This window comes from Dendropsophus ebraccatus, chromosome 7 (assembly GCF_027789765.1).
Source record: "Dendropsophus ebraccatus isolate aDenEbr1 chromosome 7, aDenEbr1.pat, whole genome shotgun sequence".
Classification (NCBI taxonomy): Eukaryota; Metazoa; Chordata; class Amphibia; order Anura; family Hylidae; genus Dendropsophus; species Dendropsophus ebraccatus.
Window position 1 is genome coordinate 687840 of NC_091460.1, and position 14766 is coordinate 702605.

A 14766-nucleotide genomic window follows, 5' to 3' on the forward strand; every position below is an offset into this window, starting at 1 on the left:
AAGACGGCTCCACTTGTGCCCCCAGCTCCCAAGACAGCTCCTCCCGCACCCTCAGCTCTCGAAACGGCTCCTCCCGCGCCGCCAGCTCCCGAGACGGCTCCACTCACGCCCTCAGCTCCCGAGAAGGCTCCTCCCGCGCCCCCCGCTCCCGAGACGGCTCCACCCGCGCCCCCAGCTCTTGAGACGGCTCCTCCCCAGACAGATCCCCCCCCCCCACACCCCTCTCATCCCTCTACTATCATTCTTAACCCGACAGGGTCCCTGAGCCAGCTCCTCCCACGCGCCCAGCTCCCTAGACTGCTCTTTCCGTGCCCCCAGCTCCCGAGAACGCTCCTCCCGCTCCCGAGATAGCTCCCCCCACAGCCGGAGACTGCTACTCCCGCTCCCGAGAACGCTCCTCCCACTCACAAGACGGCTTCTCTTGCGCCCCCAACTCCCGAGACAGCTCCACCCGCGCCCCCAGCTCTCGAGACAGCTGCTCCCCAGACAACTGCTCCCGCGCCCCCAGCTCCAGAGACAGCTCCTCCAGCGCCCCCAGTTCCCAAGGCTGCTCCTCCCGCTCTTGAGACCTTCCTTCCAGGATTCGGCATCCCACACTTCTGATGTCATGCTGGTTACACCGCCCGACTGAGGCAGCAGTTGCCTCTTCCCAAAACCTTCTGGTAGTGCGGAGGCCACAGCACGAGCGCCAGAGGTGAGTGGCCACTCACTGCCCCCTCCAGGAATACAACCCCATGTGCCCCCCTCTGGGAGTACCATCCCATGTGCCCCCCCCCCCCACGCCCTTTACCCTACAGTTACCTCAGAAGCTTCTAGTTGTATATTTTAGCACTTGCAGATGGGTGAGGTGTCAGTCAATTCTACGAGTTCCGGAATTCCACAACTTTTCCTCCTTCTCAGTGATGAGAGACGATACAGACTCATCCTGAGGATTTTCTTACATTTTATTGAGCTGCAATAATAATCTGACCAGAATATGTGAGCAGACAAAGTACTGGTCCTCCATGGTGGGAAGGAGGAGACCGGTGCTCCATGGTGGGTGGGAGGAGGCCAGTCCTCCATGGTGGGTGGGAGGAGACTGGTTTTTCATGTTTAGCTTTTTTGAAAAATAAAGAGTTAATTAAAATAATTATTTAAAAATAATTTTTAAAAGAACGTTCATAGATTTCCTTAAAGATGAAATATGAACAAGGCCACGCGTGTCCTCTTCTCTCTCTCTCTCTGTATTCCTTACAAAACATTTTCCACATAAAGAACATCAACACACCTTCTCTCCTGTGTGATTTCTCTGATGAACAGCTAGTTTGCTTTTAGTCATGAAACATTTTCCACATTCTGAACATGAGTATGGTTTCACTCCTGAGTGTATTCTCTGATGATCAGTTAAATTGTATTTAGAAGTAAAAGATTTCCCACATTCTAAACAGGAATATGGCTTCTCTCCTGTGTGAATTCTCTCATGTATAACAAGACTGGATTTTTCTGAAAAACATTTCCCACATTCACAACACGAAAAAGGCTTCTCTCCCGTATGACTTCTTTCGTGTGAAACAAGCTGTGATTTCTGTACAAAACATTTACCACATTCTGAACATGAAAACAACTTCTCTCCTGTGTGAGTTCTTACATGATTAATAAGACTTGCTTTACGTGAGAAACATTTCCCACAATCTGAACATGAGAAAGGTTTTACTCCTGTGTGAACTCTCTCATGTGTTCCCAGAGCAGATTTACCTATAAAGCATTTTCCACATTCTGCACATGTATACGGCTTCTCTCCTGTGTGAGTTCTCTGATGCTTAGTAAGTGGCGATCTATACGCGAAACATTTTCCACACTCTGAACATGAATACGGCTTCTCTCCAGTATGAATTCTTTTATGTAAGGCAAGCTCTGATTTATATGTAAAGCACTTTCCACATTCTGAACATGAGTGCAACTTCTCCTTTGTATGATTTCTGTTGTGTTTTTTGAGACTCTCTTTATTGGTATATTCTTTTCCGCATTCACCACAGTGATATCTAGTTCCCGCTCCCTGCTCCGTCCCTGTGATCGCAGTGTGTGAGCGGTCAGGAGAAGGTTCCTCATGGTCAGGAGGATTATATGATAGATCTGTAGTGTGACGTCCTGGATGTACAGTAAGGGGGAGGAGGGCTTCTCCTGAGGAGTGCTGCTCCGCACCTTCATCCTCTTCTTTATAGATCAGCGATAACACGATGTTCTCCTCAGAGTCTTTGCTGGAATTTTCTGTTTGGAAAAAAGATTGAGTTTTTTCTAAACCACAAAAACAGATTTATAACATTTCTATAAGACGGAAGAAGGGACGAGAAATCGAGCTGAAAGACTTCTATACACCGACACTCTAAGTCCACCCAGCAGATTCAGCTGATGTTATAAGGTGTACGACGACCAATATATGACGTGTGGGCAACCGGAAGGCAGCATTGCTGAGCCATGCTCCATCTACTCCCACTGTATAAAGTTATAACCTGGTCGCCACCTACACAAGGGATATAGAAGCCAGAGGACACTCAGTGCCCATGGGTCGCCTCAGGCTGTCACTATAGAGATTTCCTCTGCATTGGAAACAGGAGAGCGTAGGACCAGAGCCCACCAGTCCGCTAACACCATGTCTGTCATCACTGAGAGCAACCCGGTGTATACCGACACAAACCAGCCAGAGACGGAACACGTTACTGGGTTGCACCAGACCCGAAGGCCATATATAATAATATACACTCACCGGCCACTTTATTAGGTACACCATGCTAGTAACGGGTTGGACCCCCTTTTGCCTTCAGAACTGCCCCAATTCTTGGTGGCATAGATACAACAAGGTGCTGGAAGCTTCCTCAGAGATTTTGGTCCATATTGACATGATGGCATCACACAGTTGCCGCAGATTTGTCGGCTACACATCCATGATGCCAATCTCCCATTCCACCACATCCCAAAGATGCTCTATTGGATTGAGATCTGGTGACTGTGGAGGCCATTGGAGTACAGTGACCTCATTGTCATGTTCAAGAAACCAGTCTGAGATGATTCTAGCTTTATGACATGGCGCATTATCCTGCTGAAAGTAGCCATCAGATGTTGGGTCCATTGTGGTCATAAAGGGATGGACATGGCCAGCAACAATACTCAGGTAGGCTGTGGCATTGCAACGATGCTCAATTGGTACCAAGGGGCCCAAAGAGTGCCAAGAAAATATTCCCCACACCATGACACCACCACCACCAGCCTGAACCGTTGATACAAGGCAGGATGGATCCATGCTTTCATGTTGTTGACGCCAAATTCTGACCCTACCATCCGAATGTCGCAGCAGAAATCGAGACTCATCAGACCAGGCAACATTTTTCTAATCTTCTACTGTCCAATTTCAATGAGCTTGTGCAAATTGTAGCCTCAGTTTCCTGTTCTTAGCTGAGCTGAGTGGCCCCCGGTGTGGTCTTCTGCTGCTGTAGCCCATCTGCCTCAGAGTTGGCCGTACTGTGCACTCAGAGACGCTCTTCTGCCTACCTTGGCTGTAACGGTTGGCTATTTGAGTCACTGTTGCCTTTCTATCAGCTGGAACCAGTCTGCCCATTCTCCTCTGACCTCTGGCATCAACAAGGCATTTCCGCCCACAGAACTGCCGCTCACTGGATGGTTTTTCTTTTCGGGCCATTTTCTGTAAACCCTAGAGATGGTTGTGCGTGAAAATCCCAGTAGATCAGCAGTTTCTGAAATACTCAGACCAGCCCTTCTGGCACCAACAACCATGCCCCGTTCAAAGGCCTCAAATCACCTTTCTTCCCCATACTGATGCTCGGTTTGAACTGCAGGAGATTGTCTTGACCATGTCTACATGCCTAAATGCACTGAGTTCCTGCCATGTGATTGGCTGATTAGAAATTAAGTGGTAACGTGCAGTTGGACAGGTGTACCTAATAAAGTGGCCGGTGACTGTATATCCTGTAATATAAACCCCTTGTGCAATGCAGGTTATCCCCATATACTGCCCCCCCTGGAGCACTAGAGAGAGCAACAGTGATGGAACCAGCTAAGACTTTCCTCACTGTCCCATTACAACAGGATGGTATCATCATTATCCCTTCTCCTCCCGACAGACAAGTGTCCTACACTAGATATACACACAGCGCCTGGGTCACCTCCCTCACTATACATAACACAGAGGGTCACAGGGAGCCCCCCTTACATCCCTGTGTAACTCCATCCTCCCATACCTGGTATAGCAGCTGCCGGCGCCTCCTCCTCCTTCACCTCACTCATACACGGGGGATCGCCCCTCATCCTCTCTTCTTCTGCTTCATCCTCCACTTTAATATTAGTCACCTGATCTCCCCCCTGATGGGACATACATATAGAACAATTCAGTACAATCCAGCAGACAGGAGGGAAAATCTAACACATCAACATAAGAAACCAGCAACATGTATCTATCAGCCTCATCACATCTATGAGTGCAGGAGCAACAACCACCAGCACCGGGGGGCGCTATAGAGATATAGTGCTATAGCATCAGCCTCATCTACCTGCTGATTGTCTGCTGGGACATTTCCCTCTGGACAGTCCTGGGAATACAGAGGACGGGGACACCTCTCTGGTGGATTCCTGTCACTGCCTCCATCTGTAGGGAACACACAGGGAGCCAATCCATTATACACTGCTACATGTCATCAGCAGGAGGAAGAGGAGGATAGGAGGAGGAGGATGGGAGGAGGAGGATGGGAGGAGGAGGATGGGAGGAGGAGGAGGATGGGAGGAAGAGGATGAGGATGGGGAGGAGGATGAGGATGGGGAGGAGGATGAGGATGGGGAGGAGGATGTAGGGGTCCATCCCCCCTGCTCTCTAGCATCAGGAAGGTCTCCTCTTACCTTGTGCTGTGAGGCCGGGCGGCTGATCCTCCATCATGAGCGGCTGCTCCCCCCGGTACAGATCCTTGTGTCCTTCTACATACTCCCACTCCTCCATGGAGAAATAGACGGCCACATCCTGACACCTTATAGGAACCTGACACACACAATGATCACACAGTCATCCCCCCCAGCCTGCTGCCTCCTGGATTACTCTATCATCTCCCAGCATTCCCCAGTGTCACCTCTCCAGTCAGCAGCTCAGTCATCCTGTGGGTGAGTTCTAGGATCTTCTGCTCATGTATCAGTGATGGAGGCTCCGTGATGGGGCCCCGGGCCCTGCTCCGCCCTCCTGACTCCTGGGGGAAGGCCACACCCTCCCCCCATGTCTTCTTCACTATGGTGTAATCCTGGGGATGGAGAGAGACAATGAGGGGACTGAGCCCAGTATTCCTGCCTCCTCCTCACTACAAAGAGGAGATTGTCCCCCTGTATAGAGCTCTAGTGAGGAGGAGGAGGAGACACATCTGGACTACTGGGGTCAGTGCTGGAGACCACCGCACCTACAAAGAGGAGACCAGATCCAGAACATAGAGCGGGGGAGGGAGGGAGGGGCCAAAGAGCCCAGACAACAATGGTGGAAATCTAGAGAAGTTACCTCTCCGGTCAGCAGGCGGATGATCTCCAAGGTGACGTGTAATATTCTCTTACTGATCTCATTCCTGTCCTTCTCCATCCTTGGGGGGTCATTCAGGAGGAGGAGCGTCTGGAGGAGAAGAGGAGACAACTGGAGCACAAGGAGGGGCTAGTCCTGCCGGAGCCTTTATGTCACAGCCAGGGGCCCCAAACCATACAGGGGCCACAGCATATGTACCATCCCTCCTCCTGTAAGCTTACCTTACTGCTGGGGTCACACTGATAGTAACACAATGTAACATCCCTCCTCCTGTAAGCTTACCTTACTGCTGGGGGGTCACACTGATAGTAACACAATGTAACACCCCTCCTCCTGTAAGCTTACCTTACTGCTGGGGTCACACTGATAGTAACACAATGTAACACCCCTCCTCCTGTAAGCTTACCTTACTGCTGGGGGGAGGGTCACACACTGATAGTAACACAATGTAACATCCCTTCCCCTGTAAGCTTACCTTACTGCTGGGGGGGTCACACTGATAGTAACACAATGTAACATCCCTCCTCCTGTAAGCTTACCTTACTGCTGGGGTCACACACTGATAGTAACACAATGTAACACCCCTTTTCCTGTAAGCTTACCTTACTGCTGGGGTCACACTGATAGTAACACAATGTAACATCCCTCCTCCTGTAAGCTTACCTTACTGCTGGGGGGGTCACACTGATAGTAACACAATGTAACATCCCTCCTCCTGTAAGCTTACCTTACTGCTGGGGGGTTACACACTGATAGTAACACAATGTAACATCCCTCCTCCTGTAAGCTTACCTTACTGCTGGGGGGGGTCACACTGATAGTAACACAATGTAACACCCCTCCTCCTGTAAGCTTACCTTACTGCTGGGGGGTCACACACTGATAGTAACACAATGTAACACCCCTCCTCCTGTAAGCTTACCTTACTGCTGGGGTCACACTGATAGTAACACAATGTAACACCCCTCCCCCTGTAAGCTTACCTTACTGCTGGGGGGGTCACACTGATAGTAACACAATGTAACATCCCTCCTCCTGTAAGCTTACCTTACTGCTGGGGGGTATCACACACTGATAGTAACACAATGTAACACCCCTCCTCCTGTAAGCTTACCTTACTGCTGGGGTCACACTGATAGTAACACAATGTAACATCCCTCCTCCTGTAAGCTTACCTTACTGCTGGGGTCACACACTGATAGTAACACAATGTAACATCCCTCCTCCTGTAAGCTTACCTTACTGCTGGGGGGTCACACACTGATAGTAACACAATGTAACACCCCTCCTCCTGTAAGCTTACCTTACTGCTGGGGTCACACTGATAGTAACACAATGTAACACCCCTCCCCCTGTAAGCTTACCTTACTGCTGGGGGGGTCACACACTGATAGTAACACAATGTAACATCCCTCCTCCTGTAAGCTTACCTTACTGCTGGGGGGGTCACACTGATAGTAACACAATGTAACACCCCTCCTCCTGTAAGCTTACCTTACTGCTGGGGGGTCACACACTGATAGTAACACAATGTAACATCCCTCCTCCTGTAAGCTTACCTTACTGCTGGGGTCACACTGATAGTAACACAATGTAACATCCCTCCTCCTGTGAGCTTACCTTACTGCTGGGGGGTCACACTGATAGTAACACAATGTAACATCCCTCCTCCTGTGAGCTTACCTTACTGCTGGGGGGTCACACTGATAGTAACACAATGTAACACCCCTCCTCCTGTAAGCTTACCTTACTGCTAGGGGGTCACACACTGATAGTAACACAATGTAACACCCCTCCTCCTGTAAGCTTACCTTACTGCTGGGGGGTCACACTGATAGTAACACAATGTAACATCCCTCCTCCTGTAAGCTTACCTTACTGCTGGGGTCACACACTGATAGTAACACAATGTAACACCCCTCCTCCTGTAAGCTTACCTTACTGCTGGGGGGTCACACTAACAGTAACACAATGTAACATCCCTCCTCCTGTAAGCTTACCTTACTACTGGGGGGTCACACACTGATAGTAACACAATGTAACATCCCTCCTCCTGTAAGCTTACCTTACTGCTGGGGTCACACTGATAGTAACACAATGTAACACCCCTCCTCCTGTAAGCTTACCTTACTGCTGGGGTCACACTGATAGTAACACAATGTAACACCCCTCCTCCTGTAAGCTTACCTTACTGCTGGGGGGGTCACACTGATAGTAACACAATGTAACACCCCTCCTCCTGTAAGCTTACCTTACTGCTGGGGTCACACACTGAGGAGCAGAGATCTCCACACACAACACAACAGCAGTGACTGCCCGACCAGGAGCTGCTCTGTATCTGGTAGATGCTGGAGGTGTAGGACCTGTGATGATGTCACAATCATGTGACCAGTACACGTGGGGGCGGAGCTCAGCAGTGCAGCATAGAAAAGATGGTGGTGAAGGACCTGAGATCATGTGACAGGAGTGGGCGGGGCTCAGCTGTGTAGGGAATTTTTGTCCTCACTCCCCTTGTGTCTCGAATTTAAAGGGGTTATCCAGCGCTACAAAAACACGGCCACTTTTCCCCCTACTGTTGTCTCCAGTTCAGGTGCAGTTTGCAATTAAGCTCCATTTACTTCAATGGAACTGAGTTTCAAAACCCCACCCAAACTGGAGACAACAGTAGGGGGAAAGTGGCCGTGTTTTTGTAGCGCTGGATAACCCCTTTAAACAATAATCGTTCTGTGTAATTTCAGGCAACAATCGCAAAATCATTTGTATGTCGTTGATTGTTGATTTAGATCTGAACTTAAAATTATCGTTAAAGGGGAAGTGCGGCGGTAAAGAAGTATTCACAGAATAACACACAATGTTATACAACTCTGTAATGTATGTAATGTGTGTGAATGGCCCCCTTCCCCGATGTCCCCCCACCCGTGTACCCGGAAGTGTGGTGCATTATACATACCTGATCCGGCCGGCCGAAGATGACGTTTGGCACAAGATGGCGGACGCGTGTCGGCACGGATCAGGTATGTATAATGCACAACACTTCCGGGTACACGGGTGGGGGTGGGGGGACACGGGGAAGGGGCCACTCACACACATAACACACATTACATACATTACAGAGTTGTATAACATTGTGTGTTATTCTGTGAACAGCGCTTGATACGCCCTAGGATAGCGCCAGGAGCGCTCCCCCACCAGACATACCCACAGCGACGTTGAAAAAGGTCCTGGATAGGATCGAAACGTCCACAGTGGCTTCACATCCGATAATTATTTTGCTAATGAAAGCATTGTTATTTTCCTGGCTTCTCTCCTGCACGCTGGCAATACATTTATGAACACTTTTGCTAATAAAAAAAACGAGTGCTTCGGATTTTTTCTATTGGACTTTGTGTGGATGAAAACCGTCCGTAATTAGCACCAAGTATTCCTGCTGTGCACCCCTATTTCTTCTAAACTGCTATTCTGGGAATACTTCTTTACCGCCGCACTTCCCCTTTAATCATAGTTAATACGGTTGAAAAAAGACACATGTCCATCAAGTTCAACCAATGAGGGGATGGATACAGGGAAGGGGGAGGGGTGATAGTACTATACATACAGGGGAGGGGGAGGGGTGATAGTACTATACATACAGGGAAGGGGGAGGGGTGATAGTACTATACATACAGGGAAGGGGGAGGGGTGATAGTACTATACATACAGGGAAGGGGGAGGGGTGATAGTACTATACATACAGGGAAGGGGGAGGGGTGATAGTACTATACATACAGGGAAGGGGGAGGGGTGATAGTACTATACATACAGGGAAGGGGGAGGAGTGATAGGTTCTATACATACAGGACCCTTCTCCCTATCCACTGCTCTTATCCTCCCCCCACAGGACCCTTCTCCCTATCCACTGCTCTTATCCTCCCCCCACAGGACCCTTCTCCCTATCCACTGCTCTTATCCTCCCCCACAGGACCCTTCTCCCTATCCACTGCTCTTATCCTCCCCCACAGGACCCTTCTCCCTATCCACTGCTCTTATCCTCCCCCACAGGACCCTTCTCCCTATCCACTGCTCTTATCCTCCCCCACAGGACCCTTCTCCCTATCCACTGCTCTTATCCTCACCCACAGGACCCTTCTCCCTATCCACTGCTCTTATCCTCCCCCCACAGGACCCTTCTCCCTATCCACTGCTCTTATCCTCCCCCCACAGGACCCTTCTCCCTATCCACTGCTCTTATCCTCCCCCCACAGGACCCTTCTCCCTATCCACTGCTCTTATCCTCCCCTCCCCCACAGGACCCTTCTCCCTATCCACTGCTCTTATCCTCCCCCACAGGACCCTTCTCCCTATCCACTGCTCTTATCCTCCCCCACAGGACCCTTCTCCCTATCCACTGCTCTTATCCTCCCCCACAGGACCCTTCTCCCTATCCACTGCTCTTATCCTCCCCCACAGGACCCTTCTCCCTATCCACCGCTCTTATCCTCCCCCACAGGACCCTTCTCCTTATCCACTGCTCTTATCCTCCCCCACAGGACCCTTCTCCCTATCCACTGCTCTTATCCTCCCCCACAGGACCCTTCTCCCTATCCACTGCTCTTATCCTCCCCCACAGGACCCTTCTCCTTATCCACTGCTCTTATCCTCCCCCACAGGACCCTTCTCCCTATCCACTGCTCTTATCCTCCCCCACAGGACCCTTCTCCCTATCCACTGCTCTTATCCTCCCCCCACAGGACCCTTCTCCCTATCCACTGCTCTTATCCTCCCCCACAGGACCCTTCTCCCTATCCACTGCTCTTATCCTCCCCCACAGGACCCTTCTCCCTATCCACTGCTCTTATCCTCCCCCACAGGACCCTTCTCCCTATCCACTGCTCTTATCCTCCCCCACAGGACCCTTCTCCCTATCCACCGCTCTTATCCTCCCCCACAGGACCCTTCTCCTCCCTATCCACTGCTCTTATCCTCCCCCACAGGACCCTTCTCCCTATCCACTGCTCTTATCCTCCCCACAGGACCCTTCTCCCTATCCACTGCTCTTATCCTCCCCCCACAGGACCCTTCTCCCTATCCACTGCTCTTATCCTCCCCCCACAGGACCCTTCTCCCTATCCACTGCTCTTATCCTCCCCCACAGGACCCTTCTCCCTATCCACTGCTCTTATCCTCCCCCACAGGACCCTTCTCCCTATCCACTGCTCTTATCCTCCCCCCCACAGGACCCTTCTCCCTATCCACTGCTCTTATCCTCCCCCACAGGACCCTTCTCCCTATCCACTGCTCTTATCCTCCCCCACAGGACCCTTCTCCCTATCCACTGCTCTTATCCTCCCCCTCCCCCCACAGGACCCTTCTCCCTATCCACTGCTCTTATCCTCCCCCCACAGGACCCTTCTCCCTATCCACTGCTCTTATCCCCCCTCCCCCCACAGGACCCTTCTCCCTATCCACTGCTCTTATCCTCCCCCCACAGGACCCTTCTCCCTATCCACTGCTCTTATCCTCCCCCCACAGGACCCTTCTCCTTATCCACTGCTCTTATCCTCCCCCACAGGACCCTTCTCCCTATCCACTGCTCTTATCCTCCCCCACAGTACCCTTCTCCTTATCCACTACTCTTATCCTCCCCCCCCCCCACAGGACCCTTCTCCCTATCCACTGGTCTTATCCTCCCCCACAGGACCCTTCTCCCTATCCACTGCTCTTATCCTCCCCCACAGGACCCTTCTCCCTATCCACTGCTCTTATCCTCCCCCACAGGACCCTTCTCCCTATCCACTGCTCTTATCCTCCCCCCACAGGACCCTTCTCCCTATCCACTGCTCTTATCCTCCCCCACAGTACCCTTCTCCTTATCCACTACTCTTATCCTCCCCCCCCCCCCCCCCCCACAGGACCCTTCTCCCTATCCACTGGTCTTATCCTCCCCCACAGGACCCTTCTTCTCCCTATCCACTGCTCTTATCCTCCCCCACAGGACCCTTCTCCCTATCCACTGCTCTTATCCTCCCCCACAGGACCCTTCTCCCTATCCACTGGTCTTATCCTCCCCCACAGGACCCTTCTCCCTATCCACTGCTCTTATCCTCCCCCACAGGACCCTTCTCCCTATCCACTGCTCTTATCCTCCCCCACAGGACCCTTCTCCCTATCCACTGCTCTTATCCCCCCCCCCCCCACAGGACCCTTCTCCTCCCTCCTCATTGTTCTGTCCCCTCTCTAACCTATCCACCACTACATTACACACTACATTGTCCTCCCTCCACATCCCTAGTATATAACCCCCCCCCACCCCTTCTAGGATTCTCTCCCCCAGCACAGCGGACCCCCTTCCATTAAGGTGCAAATTATCTGCGGAAAACAGATTGTACCCCAATGAAAAGTCAGCCCAGTGCTCTAACACCCCAAACCCTTCTCCTCTACACCACGACGTGAGCCACGCATTTACCTCCCGCAGCTCCCGCTGTCTTTCCTGCGATGCGCATGGCACAGGCAGTATTCCAGAGCATACCACCTTGGAGGTCCTTCCCTTCAACTTAGCACCTAGTTCTCTAAAATTATTCTAATAGACGTCCACCTACTTTGTATCCTGTCATTGGTTCCCACATGGACCACGACAGCCGGGTCATCCCCAGCCCCCCCAAGTAATTTATCCACCCTTTCCACCACATGCCGAACCCTGGCACCAGGGAGACAGCAAACCATTCGGTTGAGGCGGTCTTGGCAACAAATTATTCTATCCGTCTTCCTGATTATAGAATCCCCTACAACCACTAGCTGTCTGGGCCTACATTACCATCCCCCCACTACCACTACTAGCTGTCCTACCTACAATACCATCCCCCACTACTAGCTGTCCTACCTACAATACCATCCCGCCCACTACTAGCTGTCCTACCTACATTACCATCCCCCCACTACTAGCTGTCCTACCTACATTACCATCCCCCACTACTAGCTGTCCTACCTACATTACCATCCCCCCACTACTAGCTGTCCTACCTACATTACCATCCCCCCACTACTAGCTGTCCTACCTACATTACCATCCCCCCACTACTAGCTGTCCTACCTACAATACCATCCCCCCCACTACTAGCTGTCCTACCTACATTACCATCCCCCACTACTAGCTGTCCTACCTACATTACCATCCCCCCCCCACTACTAGCTGTCCTACCTACATTACCATCCCCCCACTACTAGCTGGCCTACCTACAATACCATCCCCCCACTACTAGCTGTCCTACCTACAATACCATCCCCCCACTACTAGCTGGCCTACCTACATTACCATCCCCCCCCCCACTACTAGCTGTCCTACCTACATTACCATCCCCCACTACTAGCTGTCCTACCTACATTACCATCCCCCCACTACTAGCTGTCCTACCTACATTACCATCCCCCCACTACTAGCTGTCCTACCTACATTACCATCCCCCCCCCACTACTAGCTGTCCTACCTACATTACCATCCCCCACTACTAGCTGTCCTACCTACATTACCATCCCCCACTACTAGCTGTCCTACCTACATTACCATCCCCCCCACTACTAGCTGTCCTACCTACATTACCATCCCCCCACTACTAGCTGTCCTACCTACATTACCATCCCCCCACTACTAGCTGTCCTACCTACATTACCATCCCCCACTACTAGCTGTCCTACCTACATTACCATCCCCCCCCCACTACTAGCTGTCCTACCTACATTACCATCCCCCCACTACTAGCTGTCCTACCTACATTACCATCCCCCCACTACTAGCTGTCCTACCTACATTACCATCCCCCACTACTAGCTGTCCTACCTACATTACCCTCCCCCCACTACTAGCTGTCCTACCTACATTACCATCCCCCCACTACTAGCTATCCTACCTACATTACCATCCCCCCACTACTAGCTGTCCTACCTACATTACCATCCCCCCACTACTAGCTGTCCTACCTACATCACCATCCCCCCCACTACTAGCTGTCCTACCTACATTACCATCCCCCCACTACTAGCTGTCCTACCTACATTACCATCCCCCTACTACTAGCTGTCCTACCTACATTACCATCCCCCCACTACTAGCTGTCCTACCTACATTACCATCCCCCACTACTAGCTGTCCTACCTACATTACCATCCCCCCACTACTAGCTGTCCTACCTACATTACCATCCCCCCACTACTAGCTGTCCTACCTACATTACCATCCCCCCACTACTAGCTGTCCTACCTACATTACCATCCCCCCACTACTAGCTGTCCTACCTACATTACCATCCCCCCCACCACTAGCTGTCCTACCTACAATACCATCCCCCCACTACTAGCTGTCCTACCTACATTACCATCCCCCACTACTAGCTGTCCTACCTACATTACCATCCCCCCCCCCACTACTAGCTGTCCTACCTACATTACCATCCCCCCCACTACTAGCTGTCCTACCTACATTACCATCCCCCCCACTACTAGCTGTCCTACCTACATTACCATCCCCCCACTACTAGCTGTCCTACCTACATTACCATCCCCACACTACTAGCTGTCCTACCTACATTACCATCCCCCCACTACTAGCTGTCCTACCTACATTACCATCCCCCCCACTACTAGCTGTCCTACCTACATTACCATCCCCCCCCACTACTAGCTGTCCTACCTACAATACCATCCCCCCACTACTAGCTGTCCTACCTACATTACCATCCCCCACTACCACTACTAGCTGTCCTACCTACATTACCCCACTACTAGCTGTCCTACCTACATTACCATCCCCACACTACTAGCTGTCCTACCTACATTACCATCCCCCCACTACTAGCTGTCCTACCTACATTACCATCCCCCACTACTAGCTGTCCTACCTACATTACCATCCCCCCCCCCCACTACTAGCTGTCCTACCTACATTACCATCCCCCCCCCACTACTAGCTGTCCTACCTACATTACCATCCCCCCACTACTAGCTGTCCTACCTACATTACCATCCCCCCACTACTAGCTGTCCTACCTACATTACCATCCCCCCACTACTAGCTGTCCTACCTACATTACCATCCCCCACTACTAGCTGTCCTACCTACATTACCATCCCCCCACTACTAGCTGTCCTACCTACAATACCATCCCCCCACTACTAGCTGTCCTACCTACATTACCATCCCCCACTACCACTACTAGCTGTCCTACCTACATTACCATCCCCCACTACCACTACTAGCT

General features: G+C 51.3%; 3 protein-coding genes across 4 annotated transcripts in view; 1 reads left to right on the forward strand and 2 right to left on the reverse strand.

Moving 5' to 3' along the window:
• The window catches only part of LOC138797178 (zinc finger protein 300-like), an 898668-nt gene that overhangs the window by 367203 nt on the left and 516699 nt on the right, over positions 1–14766 (forward strand). The window lies entirely within an intron of this gene.
• LOC138797169 (zinc finger protein 84-like) overlaps positions 1–14766 on the reverse strand; it is a 221087-nt gene that overhangs the window by 93897 nt on the left and 112424 nt on the right. The gene's annotated exons all lie outside the window — the stretch shown is intronic.
• Positions 797–14766, reverse strand: part of LOC138797099 (oocyte zinc finger protein XlCOF22-like) — a 57344-nt gene continuing 43374 nt past the window's right edge. The window contains exons 2-3 of the mRNA XM_069976901.1: positions 4233–4353; positions 797–2247 (exon numbers count right to left, since the gene is read on the reverse strand). Of these exons, the coding sequence (XP_069833002.1) occupies positions 1259–2247; positions 4233–4353 (1110 nt within the window). The 3' untranslated portion in view covers positions 797–1258. The remainder of the gene's footprint in view (positions 2248–4232; positions 4354–14766) is intronic.